This window comes from Oncorhynchus tshawytscha, linkage group LG21 (genome assembly GCF_018296145.1).
Source record: "Oncorhynchus tshawytscha isolate Ot180627B linkage group LG21, Otsh_v2.0, whole genome shotgun sequence".
Taxonomy (NCBI): Eukaryota; Metazoa; Chordata; class Actinopteri; order Salmoniformes; family Salmonidae; genus Oncorhynchus; species Oncorhynchus tshawytscha.
In genome coordinates this window covers 18,922,686-18,945,576 of record NC_056449.1, presented here as the reverse complement: position 1 = coordinate 18,945,576, position 22,891 = coordinate 18,922,686, and the positions used below count along the sequence as shown (strand labels likewise).

Sequence of the window (22,891 nt, the reverse complement as noted above, 5' to 3'; positions counted from 1 at the left end):
TTTTACTATTTTCTACATTGTAGAATAATAGCGAAGACATCAAAACTATTAAATAACACATATGGAATCATGTAGTAATGAAAAAAGTGTTTTATCAAAATATATTTTAGATTCTTCAAATAGACACCCTTTGCACACTCTTGGTATTCTCTCAACCAGCTTCACCTGGAATGCTTTTCAAAACAGTCTTGAAGGAGTTCCCACATATGCTGAGCACTTGTTGTCTGCTTTGGGTTGAGGTGGGGTGATTGTGGAGGCCAGGTCATCTGATGCAGCTCTCCATCACTCTCCTTCTTGGTCAAATAGCCATCCGTTCTAATCTGCGTCTCACAAAGACACAGCGGTTGGAAACTAAAATCCCAAATTTGGACTCATCAGACCAAAGTACAGATTTCAACTGGTCCAATGTCCATTACTCATGTTTCTTAGCCCAAGCAAGTCTCTTCTTCTTATTGGTGTCCTTTAGTAGTGGGTTCTTTTCAGCAATTCGTCCATGAAGGTCTGATTCACGCAGCATCCTATGAACAGTTGATGTTGAGATGTGTCTGTTACTTGAGCTCTGTGAAGCATTTATTTGGCCTGCAATTTCTGAGGCTGGTAACGCTAATGAACTTATCCTCTGCAGCAGAGGTAACTCTGGGTCTTCCTTTCCTGTGGCGGTCCTCATGAGAGCCAGTTTCATCATAGCGCTTGATGGTTTTTGCGACGGCACTTGAAGAAACTTTCAAAGTTCTTAAAATGTTCTGTATTGACTGACCTTCATGTCTTAAAGCAATGATGGACTGTCATTTCTCTTTGCTTATTTGAGCTGTTCATCCCATAATATATATTTGGTATTTTACCAAGTATGGCTATCTTCTGTCTACCACCCTTACCTTGTCACAACACAACGGATTGGCTCAAACGCATTAAGGAGGAAAGACATTTTTTAAGTACTTTTAACAAGGCACACCTGTTAATTGAAATGCATTCCAGGTGACTACCTCATGAAGCTGGTTGAGAGAATGCCAAGACTGTGCAAAGCTGTCATCAAGGCAAAGGGTGGCTACTTTGAAGAATCTAAAATATATTTTGATTTGTTTAACACTTTGTTGGTTACTACGTGATTCCATGTGTTATTTCATAGTTTTGATATCTTCACTATTATTCTCCAATGTAGAAATAGTCAAAATAAAGAAAAACCCTTGAATGAGTACGCGTGTCCAAACGTTTGACTGGTACTGTATATCAAACAAACAAAACTAAATCATGCAGGAAAAAACTTTAAACATCAGTTTGGGAGTAGGTCATTAAAGGGAAAGAACAAATTCCAAATGTGAAAGGCCTACTGATTGGCAAAGTACAAACATGATTGTAAAGTATTTTGGGGAGAAGCAAAAGAACACCAATAGACTACAAACACAATCAAACAGGTTTGCATGAAATAACAATTGGCGCTGATGCAGTAATTCTGGAAAAGTAATCATGGAACACGTGTCTCCCCACTTGAAGCTGTCCTTAATTAAAGGTGAAACAGAGTCACTTTCCTTTTCATTGAAAATCCAACAAAAAACAACTGTAAACAAACCAACAGCCAAATTAAATTTCAATAAAAAGGCAAAAGCTCAAGACGGCGACGTCTCGGCCATCGCGGATGCAGTTTGGTGGCTCTATATGGGCTGAGTATAAACCTTGCCGGTTAGTTCTGATTGAGGCTGATGCCCTTAAAGGAGCCATTTTGTTTTTGATGTTTTGTTTTGACTTCCCCTGTCAACTGTCCCAGAGGTGTTGCAACGTGCAAATCAAAGGTCAAAAGGGCAACAACCACAGAATCGCACTACAGTTAAAGCTCAAGGACTGAGAAGGTGTCCAAGAGGGACAATTCATATATACACCTGCATTGTCATTCCCAGAGCTATCCCAACTCTCCTAACACTGTGAATTCCCACCAAATCCAAACAGAGGAATTCTAGGAAAAATTGAAAAAGAAAACCCAGTATTGTTTACGTCATCATTGCAATGCATACAACCTGTATGTATTTAGGTGAAAAAGCAGTGTTATTCGTATGGATATTGCTGTGCAATGTTATTCAGTTCTCTGTCTCGCTCCTCGATGTTACAGTGAAGTCGGAGAAGAATTGTTCTGGTATTTGGTGGAGATGATCGATCATGATGAGTGACAGTGACACCGTTGACCACGACGTGAAAAAAATTGCCAACAGGGTTCAATTCAGTACAATGTGAGGTTTTAGAGGGCGCCGCCCTACTGTGCCAAATAGGTACAGTTTTTTTAATAATTATTTTCCCTCTTTGTTTTACTGTGAGGGCAACATGGTCTCATTAGAATATGTCCAAAATAGTAACATTCAACCATTGAAGTTAAATGTCAGCTAAGCAGACATATGAAGGTGGGGGCACTGACTGTGCTCTTGGTGGCCTTGGTCTCTGTGTGTTCTACTGTGACGACTGAGGCGCTGTGCTCTCGGCCTTGCTGTCCTGGTTGTTGAGCGGCTTGCTGCCCCACGGGCTGTTGTTGCCGAGTGCTGGCGAGCCGTTGAAGTCATCCTCGTCGTCCAATCCGTTGGTAGCGTCGTACTGCGTGTTCTCCAGACGTGTGATCAGACGCTCGTCCTCGTCCCCGAACTCCCCGCCCATCAGGGTGGGCTCACCAACCACCATCACGTCCTGAAAGGAGAGAGGTTAAGGGCCAGACATTAAGGTCAGAAATGTTTAATGACACATTGCTGCATCTGTGAGAAATGCATGACATTCTGAGAGATAATATATGTAGAATTGATAATATATATATATTTTTTTACCTTTATTTAACTAGGCAAGTCAGTTAAGAACAAATTCTTATTTTCAATGACAGCCTAGGAACAGTGGGTTAACTGCCTGTTCAGGGGAAGAAGACAGATTTGTACCTTGTCAGCTTAGGGATTTGAACTTGCAACTTTCCGGTTACTAGTCCAACACTCTAACCACTAGGCCACCCTGCCACCCATATTGATTGTATGACAGTACCAGTCAAACATTTGGAAGCACAAACTCATTCAAGGGGTTTTCTTTAATTTTACTATTTTCTACATTGTAGAATAATAATGAAGACATCAAAACTATGACATGATGCATATGGAATCATGTAGTAACCAAAAAAGTGTTAAACCAAACAAAATAGATTGTAGATTCTTCAAAGTAGCCACCCTTTGCCTTGATGACAGCTTTGCACACTCTTGGCATTCTCTCAACCAGCTTCATGAGCAATGCTTTTCCAACAGTCTTGAAGGAGTTCCCACATATGCTCAGCACTTGTTGGCTACTTTTCCTTCTCTCTGCGGTCCAACTCATCCCAAACCATCTCAATTGGGTTGAGGTCGGGTGATTGTGGAGGCCAGGTCATCTGATGCAGCACTCCATCACTTTCCTTGGTCAAATAGCCCTTACACAGCCTGGAGCTGTGCTTTGGGTCATTGTCCTGTTGAAAAACAAATGATAGTCCCGCTAAGCACAAACCAGATGGGATGGTGTATCGCTGCAGAGTGCTGTGATAGCCATACTGGTTAAGTGTGCCTTGAATTCTAAATAAATCACAGACAGTGTTACCAGCAAAGCACCCCCACACCATCACACCTCCTCCTCTATGCTTCACGGTGGTAACCACACATGCGGCGATCATCCGTTGACCTACTCTGCGTCTCACAAAGACACGGCAGTTGGAACCAAAAATCTCAAATTTGGACTCATCAGACCAAAGGACAGATTTCCACGGTCTAATGTCCATTGCTTGTGTTTCTTAGCCCAAGCAAGTCTCTTCTTATTATTGCTATCCTTTAGTAGTGGTTTCTTTGAAGCAATTCGAGCATGAAGGCCTGATTCACGCAGCCTCTTCTGAACAGTTGATGTTGCGATGTGTCTGTTACTTGAACTCTGTGAAGCATTTATTTGGGCTGCAATCTGAGGTGCAGTTAACTCTAATGACCGTATCCTCTGTAGCAGGGGTAACTCTGGGTCTTCCTGTGGCGGTCCTCATGAGAGCCAGTTTCATCATAGCTCTTGATGGTTTTTGCGACTGCACTTGAAGAAACTATCAAAGTTCTTGAAATGTTCCGTATTGACTGACCTTCATGTCTTAAAGCAATGATGGACTGCCATTTCTCTTTGCTTATTTGAGCTGTTCTTCCCATAATATGGATTTGGTCTTTTACCAAGTTGGGCTATCTGTATACCACCCTTACCTTGTCACAACACAACTGATTGGCTCAAACGCATTAAGAAGGAAAGAAATTCCACAAATTAACTTTTAACAAGGCACAGCTGTTAATTGGTTGCATTCCAGGTGACTACCTCATGAAGCTGGTTGAGAGAATGCCAAGAGTGTGCAAAACTGTCATCAAGGCAAATGGTGGCTACTTTGAAGAATCTTAAATATATTTTGATTTGTTTAAAACTTTTTTGGTTACTACATGATTCCACGTGTTATTTCCATAGTTTTGATGTCTTCACTGTTATTCTACAATGTAGAAAATAGTAAAAATAAAGAAACTGAATGAGTTTTTAAAAACTTTTGACTGGTACTGTGTATTGATCATATATGTTTGATGGTGTGATATGCAGGTTATACTAACTCTTAGTCTATGGAAATATTCATTCAGCACAGTTCATGTCAAAGCATAAGTCAAGAGCCTTTAGACGTTCATATAACTGTCGATGACTATACATGCAAAGTGTATTGGTCAAACCGAAATTAAGCTTAGAACTGTCTCTGTTCCTGCTTATTGCTGTACTATTGCCACTGACAAGTGTCCACTCTAATCTGTATGGATGATAGTTCCTACCACTGCAATGAAGGGCCAAAAGCAAAAACACTAGAGGACATTGGGTCTCATCAAGACCAGTAGCCTACACAAGTAGCCTACCCCTGAGCTTCTAATCCTGAATGGAGACGTGGGTTCAGATCCCACTTCTGACACCATATGTTGGTAAGGAGATGGGACACCATTCTGTTATAGCTACAATAACATATTTACTAAGGCCGGGATTCAATTCATAGCGCAGCGCACTAGACAGTTGACAATGCAGATTTTAAAGGCATTTTCCCCAACGTTTGTGGAGATCGTATTTACGGTTAACGCTGCAGATGTCGGTTCAATCTGAAATTACCAATAAATGTCAAGTGAGCTATAACACAGATCTAATGCTGATCGGATTGAATCCCAACCTAGGATAAAACCTGATATGTTATACAGATCATTATCGGTACTGTAGTACATAATGCTACAACCCATAAACTTCCCATGCTATCACAGTCTTTTGCAGCAAGTGAGTCCTCTATCCATCTCTATGACAACTACTCATGGGCTTCAAACCCCATCTAATCTTTCTAACCATACTAACATTCTAACCCATTTTACCTTTCTAACGATCTAACCCATCTAATCCATTTAACCCTTCTAACCATTTAACCCATCTAAGCATTTTACCCTTCTAAGCATCTAATCCATCTAACCATTCTAACCCATCTAACGAATTTGACCCTTCTAACCCATTTGACCATTCTAACCTGTCTAATCCATCTAACCCATCTAATCCATCTGACCCTTCTAACCATTTTACCCATCTAACCCATCTAATCCATCTAACCCATCTAATCAATTTTACCCTTCTAACCATCTTACCCATCTAATCCATTTTACCCTTCTAACCCATCTAATCCATTTTACCATTCTAACCATTTTACCCTTCTAACCATCTTACCCTTCTAACCATTTTACCCTTATAACCATCTTACCCTTCGAACCAGCTTACCCTTCTAATCCATTTTACCCTTCTAACCCATCTAATCCACTTTTACCCTTCTAACCCCTCTAATCCATCTAACCCATCTAACCCTTCTAACCATCGGACCCTTCTAACCATCTTGCCCATCTTACCCTTCTGACCCTTCTAACCATTTTACCCTTCAAACCATTTTACCCATCTAATCCATCTTACCCATCTAATCCATTTTACCCTTCTAACCATCTTACCCATCTAATCCATTTTACCCTTCTAACCCATCTAATCCATTTTACCCTTCTAACCATCTTACTCACCTTACCCTTCTAACCCTTCTAATCCATCGAAACCTTCTAACCCATCTGACCATTCTAACCCTTCTAATCTATCTAACCCATTTTACCCTTCTAACCATCTGACCCTTCTAATCCATCTAACCCATTTTACCCTTCTAACCATCTGACCCATCTAATCCTTCTAACCCATTTTACCATTCTGACCATTTTACCCTTCTGACCATCTAATCAATTTTACCCCTCTAACCATTTTACCCTTCTAACCATTTTACACTTCTGACCATCTAATCCATTTAACCTTTCTAACCATTTTACCCTTCTACCCATTTTACCCTTCTGACCATCTAATCCATTTTACCCTTCTAACCATTTTACCCTCCTAACCATCTAACCCATCTAATCAATTTTACCCTTCTAACCATCTTACCCTTGTAACCCTTCTAACCATCTAACCCTTCTTATCCACCTAACCCTTTTCACCCATTTTACCATTCTAACCATTTTACCCTTCTGACCATCTAACCCATCTTACCCTTCTAACCATTTTACCCTCCTAACCATCTAACCCATCTAATCCATTTTTACCCTTCTAACCATCTTACCCTTCTAACCATCTTACCTTTGTAACCCATTTTACCTTTCTAATCATTTTACCCTTCTAACCAATTTACCCTTCTAACCCATTTTACCATTCTAACCAATTTTACCATTCTAACCATTTTACCCTTCTGACCATCTAACCCATCTAACCATTTTACCCATTTTACCCTTCTAATCCATGGAACCCTTCTAATCCATCTAACCCATCTAACCATTCTAACCCATCTGACCCTTCTAGTCCATCTAACTAATCTAACCCTTCTAATCCACCTAAACCTTCTAATCCATCTAACCCTCCTTATCCTTCTAACCCTTCGAATCCATCTAACCCTTCTAATCATTATAATCCATCTAACCCTTCTAATCCATCTAACCCTTCTAATCCATCTAACCCCCATCTAACCCTTATAATCATTCTAACCCTCCTTATCCTTCTAACCCTTCTAATCATTATAATCCATCTAACCCTTCTAATCCATCTGACCCTTCTAACCCATCTAATATATCTAACCCATCTAATCTATCTAACCCATCTAACCCTTCTAACCATTTTACCCATCTAATCCATTTTACCCTTCTAACCATCTTACCCACCTTACCCTTCTAATCAATCTAAACCTTCTGACCCATCTAACCCATTTTACCCTTCTAACCATCTGGCCCTTCTAACCCATCTAATCCTTCTAACCCATTTTACCATTCTGACCATTTTACCCTTCTGACCATCCAATCCATTTTACCCTTCTAACCATTTTACCCTCCTAACCATCTAACCCATCTAATCAATTTTACCCTCCTAACCATCTAACCCATCTAATCCATTTTACCCTTCTAACCATCTTACCCATTTTACCCTTCTAACCATTCTACCCTTCTAACCATTTTACCCTCCTAACCATCTAATCCACGTTTACCCTTCTAATCATTTTACCCTTGTAACCCTTCTAACCATTTAACCCTTCTAATCCACCTAAACCTTTTAACCCATTTTACCTTTCTAATCATTTTACCCTTCTAACCCATTTACCCTTCTAACCCATTTAATCCATTTTACCATTCTAACCCATTTTACCATTCTAACCATTTGACCCTTCTGACCATCTAACCCATCTAACCCTTCTAACCATTTTACCCTTCTAATCCATGGAACCCTTCTAATCATCTAACCCATCTAACCCTTCTAACCCATCTGACCCTTCTAATCCATCTAACTCATCTACCCATCTACCCTACCCTCATGTGCCCTTCTAACCATCTTACCCTTGTAATCCTTCTAAGCATCTAACCCTTCGAATCCACCTAACCCTTCTAAACATTTTACACTTCTGACCATCTAATCCATTTGAACTTTATAACCATTTTACCCTTCTACCCATTTTACCTTTCTGACCATCTAATCCATTTTACACTTCTAACCATTTTACCCTTCTAACCATTTTACCCTTCTGACCATCTAATCCATTTTACCCTTCTAACCATTTTACCCTTCTGACCATCTAATCCATTTGACCTTTCTAACCATTTTACCCTTCTACCCATTTTACCCTTCTAACCATCTAAACCATTTTACCCTTCTAACCCATCTAATCCATTTTACCCTTCTAACCATCTTACCCACCTTACCCTTCTAATCCATCTAAACCTTCTAACCCATCTGACCATTCTAACCCTTCTAATATATCTAACCCATTTTTCCCTTCTAACCATCTGACCCATCTAACCCATCTAATCCATTTTACCATTCTAACCATCTTACCCTTCTAACCCTCCAAACCATCTAACCCATCTAATCCATCTAACCCTTCTAATCCATCTAACCCTTCTAATCAATCTAACCCATCTAACCCTCTAACCCATCTAATCAATTTTTACCCTTCTAACCATCTTACCCTTCTAACCATCTTACCCTTGTAACCCATTTTACCTTTCCAATAATTTTACCCTTCTAACCAATTTACCCTTCTAACCCATCTAATCAATTTTACCATTCTAACCCATTTTACAATTCTAACCATTTTACCCTTCTGACCATCTAAACCATCTAACCCTTCTAACAATTTTACCCTTCTAATCCATGGAACCCTTCTAATCCATCTAACCCTTCTAACCATTTTACCCTTCTAACCATCTTACCCATTTTACCCCTCTAACCATTTTACACTTCTAACCATCTTACCCATTTTACCCTTCTAACCATTTTACCCTTCTAACCATTTTACCCTCCTAACCATCTAACCCATCTAATCCATTTTTACCCTTCTAACCATCTTACCCTTGTAACCCTTCTAACCATCTAACCCTTCTAATCCACCTAACCCTTTTAACCTATTTTACCTTTCTAATAATTTTACCATTCTAACCAATTTACCCTTCTAACCCATCTAATCCATTTTACCATTCTAACCCATTTTACCATTCTAACCATTTTACCCTTCTGACCATCTAACCCTTCTTACCATTTTACTCTTCTAATTCATGGAACCCTTCTTATCCACCTAACCCATCTAACCCTTCTGACCCTTCTAATCCATCTAACCCATCTAACCCTTCTAACCATTTTACCCTTCTAACCAATTTACCATTCTAATCCATTTTACCATTCGAACCCATTTTACCATTCTAACCATTTTACCCTTCTGACCATCTAACCCGTCTAACCATTTTACCCTTCTAATCCATCTACCCCATCTAACCCATCTAACCATTTTACCCTTCTAACCATCTTACCCATTTTACCCTTCTAACCATTTTACCCTCCTAACCATTTTACCCTCCTAACCATCTAACCCATCTAATCCATTTTTACCCTTCTAACCATTTTACCCTTCTAACCATCTTACCCTACTAACTCATTTTACCCTTCTAACCAATTTACCCTTCTAACCCTTCTAACCATTTTACCCATTTTACCCTTCTAATCCATCTAACCCATCGAAACCCTTCTAACCCATCTGACCCTTCTAATCATCTAACCCATCTAACCCTTCTAACCATTTTACCCTTCTAATCCACCTAACCCTTTTAACCCATTTTACCTTTCTAATCATTTTACCCTTCTAACCAATTTACCCTTCAACCCATCTAATCCATTTAGCCTTTCTAACCCATTTTACCATTGTAACCATTTGACCCTTCTGACCATCTAACCCTTCTAACCATTTGACCCATTTTACCATTCTAATCCATGGAAGCCTTCTAATCCATCTAACCCATCTAATCCATCTAACCCATCTAACCCTTCTAACCCATCTGACCCTTCTAATCCATCTGACCCATCTAACCCGTCTAACCATTTTACCCTTCTAACCATCTTACCCTTGTAACCCATTTTACCTTTCTAATCATTTTACCCTTTTTACCAATTTACCCTTCTAACCCATCTTATCCATTTTAGCATTCTAACCCATTTTACCCTTCTAACCATTTTACCCTTCTAACCATTTTACCCATCTAACCCTTCTAATCCATCTAACCCTTCTAATCCATCTAACCCTTCTAATCAATCTAACCCATCTAACCCTCCTAACCATCTAACCCATCTAATCCATTTTTACCCTTCTAACCATCTTACCCTTGTAACCCATTTTACCTTTCTAATCATTTTACCCTTCTAACCAATTTACCCTTCTAACCCATCTAATCCATTTTACCATTCTAACCCATTTTACAATTCTAACCATTTTACCCTTCTGACCATCTAAACCATCTAACCCTTCTAACCATTTTACCCTTCTAATCCATGGAACCCTTCTAATCCATCTAACCCATCTAACCCTTCTAACCCATCTGACCCTTCTAATCCATCTAAACCTTCTAACCATTTTACCCTTCTAACCATTTTACCCTCCTAACCATCTAACCCATCTAATCCATTTTTACCCTTCTAACCCATTTACCCTTCTAACCCATTTAATCCATTTTACCATTCTAACCCATTTTACCATTGTAACCATTTTACCCATTTTACCCTTCTAATCCATGGAACCCTTCTAATCATCTAACCCATCTGACCCTTCTAATCCATCTAACTCATCTACCCATCTACCCTACCCTCATGTCCCCTTCTAACCATCTTACCCTTGTAATCCTTCTAAGCATCTAACCCTTCGAATCCACCTAACCCTTCTAAACATTTTACACTTCTGACCATCTAATCCATTTTACCCTTCTAACCATTTTACCCTTCTGACCATCTAATCCATTTTACCCTTCTAACCATTTTACCCTTCTGACCATCTAATCCATTTGACCTTTCTAACCATTTTACCCTTCTACCCATTTTACCCTTCTAACCATCTAAACCATTTTACCCTTCTAACCCATCTAATCCATTTGACCCTTCTAACCATCTTACCCTTGTAACCCTTCTAATCCACCTAACCCTTTTAACCCATTTTACCCTTCTAACCAATTTACCCTTCTAACCCATCTAATCCATTTGACCCTTCTAACCCATCTAATCCATTTGACCCTTCTGACCATTTTACCCATTTTACCCTTCTAATCCATGGAACCCTTCTAATCCATCTAACCCTTCTAACCATTTTACCCTTCTAACCATCTTACCCATTTTACCCCTCTAACCTTTTTACCCTTCTAACCATCTTACCCATTTTACCCTTCTAACCATTTTACCCTTCTAACAATTTTACCCTCCTAACCATCTAACCCATCTAATCCATTTTTACCCTTCTAACCATCTTACCCTTCTAACCATCTTACCCTTGTAACCCTTCTAACCATCTAACCCTTCTAATCCACCTAACCCTTTTAACCTATTTTACCTTTCTAAACATTTTACCCTTCTGACCAATTTACCATTCTAATCTATCTAATCCATTTGACCATTCGAACCCATTTTACCATTCTAACCATTTTACCCTTCTGACCATCTAACCCATCTAACTCGTCTAACCATTTTACCCTTCTAATCCATGGAACCGTTCTAATCCATCTACCCCATCTAACCCTTCTAACCCATCTAACCATTTTACCCTTCTTACCATCTTACCCATTTTACCCTTCTAACCATTTTACCCTCCTAACCATTTTACCCTCCTGCCCATCTAACCCATCTAATCCATTTCTACCCTTCTAACCATCTTACCCTTCTAACCATCTTACCCTTGTAACTCATTTTACCCTTCTAACCAATTTACCCTTCTAACCATTTTACCCATTTTACCCTTCTAATCCATCTAACCCATCGAAACCCTTCTAACCCATCTGACCCTTCTAATCCATCGAACCCATCTAACCCTTCTAACCATTTTACCCTTCTAACCATTTTCCCCTTCTAAACATTTTACCCTTCTAACCTTTCTAATCCACCTAACCCTTTTAACCCATTTTACCTTTCTAATCATTTTACCCTTCTAACCAATTTACCCTTCAACCAATCTAATCCATTTAGCCTTTCTAACCCATTTTACCATTGTAACCATTTGACCCTTCTGACCATCTAACCCATCTAACCCTTCTAACCATTTGACCCATTTTACCATTCTAATCCATGGAAGCCTTCTAATCCATCTAACCCATCTAACCCTTCTAACCCATCTGACCCTTCTAATCCATCTGACCCATCTAACCTGTCTAACCATTTTACCCTTCAAACCATCTTACCCATTTTACCCTTCTAACCATTTTACCCTCCTAACCATCTAACCCATCTAATCCATTTTTACCCTTCTAACCATCTTACCCTTGTAACCCATTTTACCCTTCTAACCAATTTACCCTTCTAACCCATCTTATCCATTTGACCATTCTAACCCATTTTACCATTCAAACCATTTTACCCATCTAACCCTTCTAACCATTTTACCCATCTAACCCTCCTAACCATCTAACCCATCTAATCAATTTTTACCCTTCTAACCATCTTACCCTTGTAACCCATTTTACCTTTCTAATCATTTTACCCTTCTAACCAATTTACCCTTCTAACCCATCTAATCCATTTTACCCTTCTAACCATTTTACCCTTCTAACCATTTTACCCTCCTAACCATCTAACCCATCTAATCCATTTTTACCCTTCTAACCATCTTACCCTTCTAACCATCTTACCCTTGTAACCCTTCTAACCATCTAACCCTTCTAATCCACCTAACCCTTTTAACCCATTTTACCTTTCTAATAATTTTACCATTCTAACCAATTTACCCTTCTAACCCATCTAATCCATTTTACCATTCTAACCCATTTTACCATTCTAACCATTTTACCCTTCTGACCATCTAACCCATCTAACCCTTCTTACCATTTTACTCTTCTAATTCATGGAACCCTTCTTATCCACCTAACCCATCTAACCCTTCTAACCCATCTGACCCTTCTAATCCATCTAACCCATCTAACCCTTCTAACCATTTTACCCTTCTAACCAATTTACCATTCTAATCCATCTAATCCATTTTACCATCGAACCCATTTTACCATTCTAACCATTTTACCCTTCTGACCATCTAACCCGTCTAACCATTTTACCCTTCTAACCATCTTACCCATTTTACCCTTCTAACCATTTTACCCTCCTAACCATTTTACCCTTCTAACTCATTTTACCCTTCTAACTCATTTTACCCTTCTAACCCTTCTAACCATTTTACCCATTTTACCCTTCTAATCCATCTAACCCATCGAAACCCTTCTAACCCATCTGACCCTTCTAATCATCTAACCCATCTAACCCTTCTAACCATTTTAAACTTCTAACCATTTTACCCTTATAATCCACCTAACCCTTTTAACCCATTTTACCTTTCTAATCATTTTACCCTTCTAACCAATTTACCCTTCAACCCATCTAATCCATTTAGCCTTTCTAACCCATTTTACCATTGTAACCATTTGACCCTTCTGACCATCTAACCCATCTAACCCTTCTAACCATTTGACCCATTTTACCATTCTAATCCATGGAAGCCTTCTAATCCATCTAACCCATCTAACCCTTCTAACCCATCTGACCCTTCTAATCCATCTGACCCATCTAACCCGTCTAACCATTTTACCCTCCTAACCATCTAACCCATCTAATCCATTTTACCCTTCTAACCATCTTACCCTTGTAACCCATTTTACCTTTCTAATCATTTTACCCTTCTAACCAATTTACCCTTCTAACCCATCTTATCCATTTTACCATTCTAACCCATTTTACCATTCAAACCATTTCATCCCATCTAACCCTTCTAACCATTTTACCCATCTAACCCTTCTAATCCATCTAACCCTTCTAATCCATCTAACCCTTCTAATCAATCTAACCCATCTAACCCTCCTAACCATCTAACCCATCTAATCAATTTTACCCTTCTAACCATCTTACCCTTGTAACCCATTTTACCTTTCTAATCATTTTACCCTTCTAACCAATTTACCCTTCTAACCCATCTAATCCATTTTACCATTCTAACCCATTTTACAATTCTAACCATTTTACCCTTCTGACCATCTAAACCATCTAACCCTTCTAACCATTTTACCCTTCTAATCCATGGAACCCTTCTAATCCATCTAACCCATCTAACCCTTCTAACCCATCTGACCCTTCTAATCCATCTAAACCTTCTAACCATTTTACCCTTCTAAACATCTTACCCATTTTACCCTTCTAACCATTTTACCCTTCTAATCCATAAACTGGTGTGATTCAAATGTTGATGATGTGTGTTTGTTGTTTCACCAAAGGGGTAAAGCCCAGGGCATTACTCTTGGCCGTGTGTTTACCTTGTTTCGAAACAACCCCCTGCTGCTCCTGCAATAACAGTTGGTGCATGGTGGGATTTTAAGGAGTGTGTGTATGGCGAAGCACCGTGAAGGCGGTAAACCCGTATGTACACGGTCAACCTCATTCAGTGCACTTTGAGCTAATGAAACCCCCTCCCACTGATGAAGTGGACTGTCCTTCCCTTCCTGCCCCTCGCAGACCAATCCATTTGGGAGGCAGGTAGCCTAGCGGTTAGAGCTTTGGGACAGTAAGGTTACTTGCTCGAAACCCGAACTGGCAAGGTGGCAAAATCTGCAGTTTTGCCCTTGAGCAAGGTAGTTAACCCCCACAACAACTGCTCCCTAGGCGGAGATAACATGGACTTCGATTAAGGCAGCCCCCGCACCTCTCTGATTCAGAGGGATTGGGTTAAATTCGGAAGACACTGTATTCCGTTTGAATGCATTCAGTTGTGCAATTTACTCGGTATCCCCGTTCCCTTTCCCAATAGTGATTATGTCTGACATATTTCTATGACATGACCCCTAGCCTTGAGGTCACAGATGAGAACATAGTGAGTTTTATTCTGTGGTTGATTCTTTATTTGCAATGTGAGGGAATTGAATTGGGTGATGCTAAATCTCTATTTTGATAGGTACAGGTATAAAACTAACAGTGAGTATCTAGGAGATGCAATTGAATAATTTAAGCAATGTTAGATGATTGATTACCAGTAGTTATGTGACTATGTTAGGATAGTATTGGTTGTTCTAGGCAGGTTGAGTTGTATATCTCATCTCCCCTGGTCTGCTAAACCCTCTCTCTCCTCAGCAGCCCACAACCTCCCACTGCATCTCGGGAAGAAGTCACACAGTTAAATGAAACACATGCATCACTGCCCATGTGTGTCGATGTGGTGTGGCATGGTAGTTCTCGCTACTTTCTTCTGATATGCAGATGTGTGCACATGTATGAACACGCACGCACGCAGACACACACACACACACACACACACCAACCAAAGAGGATCAGGATTGGGGGGGCAACGTCTCTCAAACCCCCAAGCTACCGCCTCTACACCCTACTATGCCTTAATCACACTAATTAATTTAGGTGAGCTTTTTGACTAAATGACAATATCCACACTGATTTGTCAATTTGAATAGCTAATTAAGTCATTAGCTCAAAACGTGCTGATTGCCAACAAGCCTTGAATTCGCCATCTGTTCCTGCGGGGGTGGTTGTCAATCTACCTTTGGCCAGTTTGGGTGGTCAGACTTGGATTGGGGGAGTGTTAATTGTGATCTAATTAATAATGTTTGATCTACTCATCTCATTATCTTTAGCATTAGCTAGCCAGTTATCCCTGAATGGGCCTATGGGCTGTTAAAACAGCTAAAAATGTTCATTTTCTGATCATATGTTAGTGTATTAGCATCCCTTTTGAGATATTAGACAACCCGCTACTTCTTCTGTGTTTGCAGATCTGAAGGAACTGGACAGGTGTAAGCAATATGGTAGATGCTCCTCTATGCCCATTGAAAGGCTGGGCTGAGCTTTCAGCAAAGACCTATCTAGTCTCTTAAGATCTGCAAATACAGAATGTGTAGGTAAGGACCTATGAGGTGAAATGTTCAGAGGGATACAGATAGAAGCGTAACAAATAGAGCTAACAACACATGTTGATTCACACATGTTCACACATTTTCTACCTGACAGACAACCATATCTGTTCTACACAATCCATTTCTATCTGAATGTTCCCAATGAATCCTCCAGCAAACACATAGGAGTACTCTGCATGGTTTCATAGTAGCACTCTACATGGTTTTCAATGTCATTTCAGCCCAGCAACCAGTAGAGGTCCCTGTTGAACAACACAACAACCCACTCCCCCTCCTTTCTCTATGCCCCCCATTCACCCACTCCCTCCCTTTCCTCCTTGTCCTCTCCTTATTGTCATTGGGCTCACGTAGGGCCTGTGCTCAGCCAACGAACGAACAACTTCTCAGACAAAGCTAGCAGGCGTGCAACATATGTAACCAGCATGTTACCGCCACTGCTCTTAAAGACGCATGTCAACATTAGCCATAGGAAGTGTGTGTTCTTAAAGAAAGGATGGGGGATGAGGAGGGAGAGGAGGTTGTGTGTGGGAAGGAAAGGAGAGGAGAGGAGAAGGGGGGTGTATACAGATATACTGATAATGAGTGATGGCACAGAGCCAAACAGCCTCCCACTGAGAAAACAATGTGTGTGTGTGTGTGTGTGTGTGTGTGTGTGTGTGTGTGTGTGTGTGTGTGTGTGTGTCCGAATGATTGAGTAAGAGATAGAAGAGAGTGAGAGGTAGCTAGAGTTGGCGAGGGTGTGTGTCTATTTGTGTGTGAGAAAGGGAGATTGAGGGAGAGAGATCGAGAAAGAGCAAGAGAGAGGGGGGAGCTTGAGTTGGAGAGGGTGTGTGTCTATGTGGGTGAGAGAGAGAGGCATAAAAAATATATACATAGAGAAAAAAGAGAGACGCCCTGAGAATTATGACCTGCGGCACCGTGAGGAACAACGTAACCCAAAACAAAGAGGGTTCACAGTTCCCCAGTCTCCCTCCCTCCCCACTCCCATCCCTACCTCCCCCCCCGCCGTCAGTATGACTCCTAACAGTCCATACAGCAAACCCAGGGTGTGATAGTGAGAAAGTACTATAGCCTGTCCAAACAATTGAGGCGCAATAGCACTTTATCCCCCGGGGTGATGTGAAGTGCGAGGTCTAACACTCAGTGGTTTAAGTAGGTGTTTAACCTCAAACTGTGTCAAGTGGCCCCATTGTATTGACATGTCAAGGAAGAAAATATGCTATGCATGGGATAGACTAGAGCCGTGGGATAGACTAGAGCCATGGGATAGACTAGAGCCATGGGATAGACTAGAGCCATGGGATAGACTAGAGCCACGGGATAGACTAGAGCCACGGGATAGACTAGAGCCACGGGATAGACTAGAGCCGTGGGATAGACTAGAGCCATGGGATAGACTAGAGCCATGGGATAGACTAGAGCCACGGGATAGACTAGAGCCACGGGATAGACTAGAGCCGTGGGATAGACTAGAGCCGTGGGATAGACTAGAGCCGTGGGATAGACTAGAGCCATGGGATAGACTAGAGCCATGGGATAGACTAGAGCCATGGGATAGACTAGAGCCGTGGGATAGACTAGAGCCATGGGATAGACTAGAGCCATGGGATAGACTAGAGCCATGGGATAGACTAGAGCCATGGGATAGACTAGAGCCATGGGATAGACTAGAGCCACGGGATAGACTAGAGCCACGGGATAGACTAGAGCCGTGGGATAGACTAGAGCCATGGGATAGACTAGAGCCATGGGATAGACTAGAGCCATGGGATAGACTAGAGCCACGGGATAGACTAGAGCCACGGGATAGACTAGAGCCACAGGATAGACTAGAGCCACGGGATAGACTAGAGCCACGGGATAGACTAGAGCCACGGGATAGACTAGAGCCACGGGATAGACTAGAGCCATGGGATAGACTAGAGCCATGGGATAGACTAGAGCCACGGGATAGACTAGAGCCACTGGATAGACTAGAGCCACGGGATAGACTAGAGCCACGGGATAGACTAGAGCCACGGGATAGACTAGAGCCACGGGATAGACTAGAGCCACGGGATAGACTAGAGCCACGGGATAGACTAGAGCCACGGGATAGACTAGAGCCATGGGATAGACTAGAGCCATGGGATAGACTAGAGCCATGGGATAGACTAGAGCCATGGGATAGACTAGAGCCATGGGATAGAAAGACAGTGTATAGTGGTGTAAGAGTATGTATAGTGGTGTAAGAGTGGGCCAAACCCAGTAGATCTGATGCTTACAGGTACCTGACTGGAAAGGCTGAAGTTGCTGGCAGGGCTTCTCTTCTTACTGTTGGCATTGCCCACGCTGCTGTTGGCACTGCTGGCAGAGTTCTTCCTTTTCCTCCTCTTCGTCGTCGTCTGTCTTGTTGGCTCAGCTTTGGCACGACCAGCAAAGGAAACAAGAGCCATGGGGGACAACATAATGCATACACCAAGGTGGGGGTAACTCATTAAAATATATGTGTATATTGACATGCACACACATGCACCCATGCAAGAATGCACAGACAGACAGACATACATACACACGCACAATACGTACAACACGCAACAACTAAAAAACGATCCATGCTTTGTTAATATCAGAGGTGAAATCAAAAGGCGTTATCATCTCCCAAGTCATGCACTAGTTGGAAAGATCCCATGTTTCATTTGTATAAATGCTCAACAATAGAACGTGCTGCTTGACTTAATGTGAATGCCTTAAGGACCTTGGTGTTGTACAGTTCTCAAAAGCCTGCCCAACTTAAAACTACACTACTGTGAGAGATAACACCATCTTTTATAAAAATTACTCTACTGTGATAGATAACACCATCTTTTATAAAACTGCTCTACTGTGATAGATAACACCACCTTGTCACGCCTACTCCCGTTCCCTCTCTCCAGTGCTCAAAGTCGGCGGTCTACTAACCACCGGTCCTGGCAACCCACATTACGCATATCTGGCAACCATCATTACGCACACCTGCTCCCCATCGCTATGCACACCTGGACTTCATCATTTACTTGATTACTTCCCCTTTATTTAGCCCTCAGTAGCCTCTGTCTTCAGGTAGTATTGGTTTTGTTTTCTCTCACGTTCTGGACGCTTCTCATGTTTGTTAATCTGTATCGTTTCTCTATTAAACTCAATTTCTAGACCTGCTTCCTGACTCCCAGCGTATATGTTACACACCTTTTATAAAACTACCCTACTGTGAGAGAACGCCATCTTTTATCTTACTGTATCTATATTTGTAATTTATTATTATTTATTTGTATTGCTGTGATTTGTCTTTACGAGTCAGATTGTTTGTTTGTTTGCGTCACCATATGAAGCGGTGATGGACAGTGTGGTGTCTTAGCAAACATTTTAGGTCAATGATTTAGAATTTCATAGTGACTTAGCATGAAATACTGAATGTGACATGCAGTCATCTAATTTCGTCTTTAGGCGGTTGTTGAGCATTCATGTCAAAAAGTACACAACAATGTATTTCATGGCATTCTGTTCAGAGAGAGAATAAAATACAATCTCCAAGACTACTTCTCTCTCTATTGAAAACTACAGGAAGACAGAAAAGGTACCTTTTTTGTGATTTGTGGGGAATATTTCCGTTTTGAAATTCTGTGGGTGTCCAGCTGAAACCAGAATCAAAATGGGTTTTGTTTATTGAAGTGATGAATTATTTTAAGTAATTAAATATCAGAGAGAGAGAGAGAGAGAGAGAGAGAGAGAGACCAGAAACGACAACAGAGAGAATATAAGAGAAAAGATAGCTGTACATTCACTGCAATGCACAGACACATATATTGTCTAAATATTATTACTGTTGAGTAATATTTCTAAAAACATTATTACTAAGGGGTACAATTATGAAAAGTATTTTTTTTCTAATTATGAGCCACACATTTAATTAATTAATGAATTAAATATTAAATAAAAAAAGGGTATATCCTTGATCATTATTCTTGTGTAAAGTAATAAGATAGGTTCAGTAGAGATCTTAGCAGTACTTATATCTGTTTCTGATGTACATAAATTATGTGTTTAGCTATTTTCACCAAGGGTTTGTAAGAGAATGTTATTCCTCTGAATGTCAGTGTGGGAAAAACAACATTTCTGTGATCTTCAAAAAGTTGTCTGAAAATGAAATACATGTCTCATACTAATCACACCAAGGGAAATGCTTTATTATTCAAAGGCAACCAGCGACGTCTAATTTATCTGAAAAGATAACATAACTGAGGAACATACAGTGCATTCGGAAAGTATTCAGACCTCTTGACTTTTCCCACATGTTACGTTACAGCCTTATTCTAAAATTGCTTTTTTTTAATACTCATCAATCTACACACAATACACCATAATGACAAAGCAAAAACAGTTTTTTTTTTAATTATTACATTTTTATTTAAAATGTATTAAAATGTATTAAAAATACAAAACAGAAATACCTTATTTACGTAAGTATTCAGACTCTTTGTTATAAGACTCAAAATTGAGCTACATCCTGTTTCCATTGATCATCCTTGAGATTTTGCTACAACTTGATTGGAGTCCACCTGTGGTAAATTCAATTGATTGGACATGATTTGGAAATGCACACACCTGTCTATATAAGGTCCCACAGTTGACAGTGTATGTCAAAGCAATAACCAAGCCATGAGGTAGAAGGAATTGTCCGTAGAGCTCCGAGACAGGATTGTGTCAAAGCACAGATCTGGGAAGGGTACCAAAACATTTCTGCAGCATTGAAGGTCCCAAAGAACACAGTGGCCTCCATCATTCTTAAATGGAAGAAGTTTGGAACCAACAAGACTCTTCTTAGAGCTGGCCGCTCGGCCAAACTGAGAAGTCAGGGGAGAAGGGCCTTTGTCAGGGAGGTGACCAAGAACCCAATGGTCACTCTGACAGAGCTCCAGAGTTCCGCTGTGGAGATGGAAAAACCTTCCAAAAGAACAACCATCTCTGCAGCAATTAACAAATCAGGGCTTTATGGTAGAGTGGCCAGACGGGAGCCACTCCTCAGTAAAAGGCACATGACAACCCACTTGGAGTTTGCCAAAAGGCACCTAAAGACTCTCAGACCACTAGAAACAAGATTCTCTGGTCTGATGAAACCAAGATTGAACACTTTGGCCTGAATACCAAGCGTCACATCTGGAGGAAACCTGGCACCATCCCTACGGTGAAGCATGGTGGTGGCAGCATCATGCTGTGGGGTGTTTTTCAGTGGCAAGGACTGGGAGACTAGTGAGGAGCAAAGTACAGAGATCCTTGATAAAACCTGCTCCAGAGCTCTCAGGTCCTCAGCCTGGGGCGAAAGTTCACCTTCCAACAGGACAATGACCCTAAGCACACAGCCAAGACAACGCAGGAATGTCCTTGAGTAATCCAGTCAGAGCCCGAACCCAATCAAACATCTCTGGAGAGACCTGACAGATCTTGAGAGGATCTGCAGAGAAGAATGGGAGAAACTCCCCAAATTCAGGTGTGCAAAGCTTGTGCCATTGATGACTTGAAGCTGTAATCACTGCCAAAGGTGCTTCAACAAAATGCTCAGTAAAGGGTCTGACTACTTATGTAAATGTGATATCAGGTTTTTTAAATACATTTGCAAAAATTTATAAAAATCAGTTTTTCTTTGTCACTAAAAAAACGTTTTAATCCATTTTAGAGTAAGGCTGTAATGTAACAAAATGTTGAAAAAGTCAAGGGGTCTGAATATTTTCCGAATGCACTGTACACCTTTTAAAAAAAATCTGAACTGTAATTTCTTCACCCAGAACCAAATAAACGTCTCTATTGCTAGTCAATTGTAATGTTTAAGGTTGTCACAAGAAACTATCAAAACGGTGACAAGTCTATTACCAATTCCCATCTACTACTTTGACAAACCCAGGAACAGGAACATGATGTCCATTGCCAGAAACAACCGTCTCTGGCATCACAACTGTTTATGTCGATGTCGAACAAATGACGCACTAAAACTTGTCCATTTCCATTAAAAAAACTTATCAGTGCATAAATGCATCCGTGCTTCCTTCCTCGCTAAAACAGAACCATTTTCCAGGTCTGAGAAGAATTGGAGGAAAGATGAAAAACTTGACTAATAAGGAAACCACAATTACACAATTATTAGACCAGCTTAGTTCAGTTTGGTTTCCTTTAAAAACACAGGCAGACAGACGAACTGTAGTGGCGCACGAAAGATTTATGACCAGCAAAACTGATCCTAGATCTGTGTCAAATGATAAAAGCTACCATTCTAATAATCTGGCTATGCACCCAATACAATGTTAAGAATAAAGTCCACTAGTGAAACAGGTATTGAGTAAAGGCAATATGTAAAGACATATACAGAGGGTTCTGGATCCCAAAGCTGCTGTCAGTTCTTATACAGCTGATATGTTTGGCACCTTACATTTTCTTTCACTGAACCCTGATACTATACAACATGAAATTGATCAAAGGTTTATCTCCTTGTGCACAATTACACATTGACAGTTCAACTACTCCTTTTTCAAAGCGTCTGTTCCAGATGATTCTACGCTCATTGACAGTAAGAATTCAAACCTCTTGGGAGCTATCAGCGAGGGAGTTGGATCTTGTAGTTTGATTACACCAGGCACCCTTAATTAAAGTTCAGAAGCCTTGCACATTACACAGGTCCGAGTCAAAGGGTTTCTACTGGTGTTGCTTTTTTAAGACGTCTTGTCAAGCCCTGGCGAATATTGCAGTAATTTGCAGCCCTTGAATATGTCAAAAACTCCAGCTTTAATATTGCACAGCCAGTTTGGGGCCAACTATTTTTTAAGAACCACCCTTCGAACATCAACCATAAAACCCTGAAATGGCCGGTTACAGTCTATTCAAATAAAAATTCC

The 22,891-nt window shown here is 40.6% G+C and overlaps 1 protein-coding gene across 4 annotated transcripts in view; it reads right to left on the bottom strand.

The window, feature by feature from the left end:
• Positions 1–1,143: 1,143 nt before the first annotated feature.
• ldb2a (LIM domain binding 2a) overlaps positions 1,144–22,891 on the bottom strand; it is a 108,762-nt gene continuing 87,014 nt past the window's right edge. Inside the window, exons 7-9 of one of the 4 annotated variants that reach the window (XM_024383139.2) lie at positions 19,589–19,642; positions 18,257–18,405; positions 1,144–2,664 (exon numbers count right to left, since the gene is read on the bottom strand). In XM_024383139.2, the coding sequence (XP_024238907.1) occupies positions 2,434–2,664; positions 18,257–18,405; positions 19,589–19,642 (434 nt within the window). In that variant the 3' untranslated portion in view covers positions 1,144–2,433. The remainder of the gene's footprint in view (positions 2,665–18,256; positions 18,406–19,588; positions 19,643–22,891) is intronic. The other 3 variants (XM_024383140.2, XM_024383141.2, XM_024383142.2) reach the window with 3 other exon arrangements.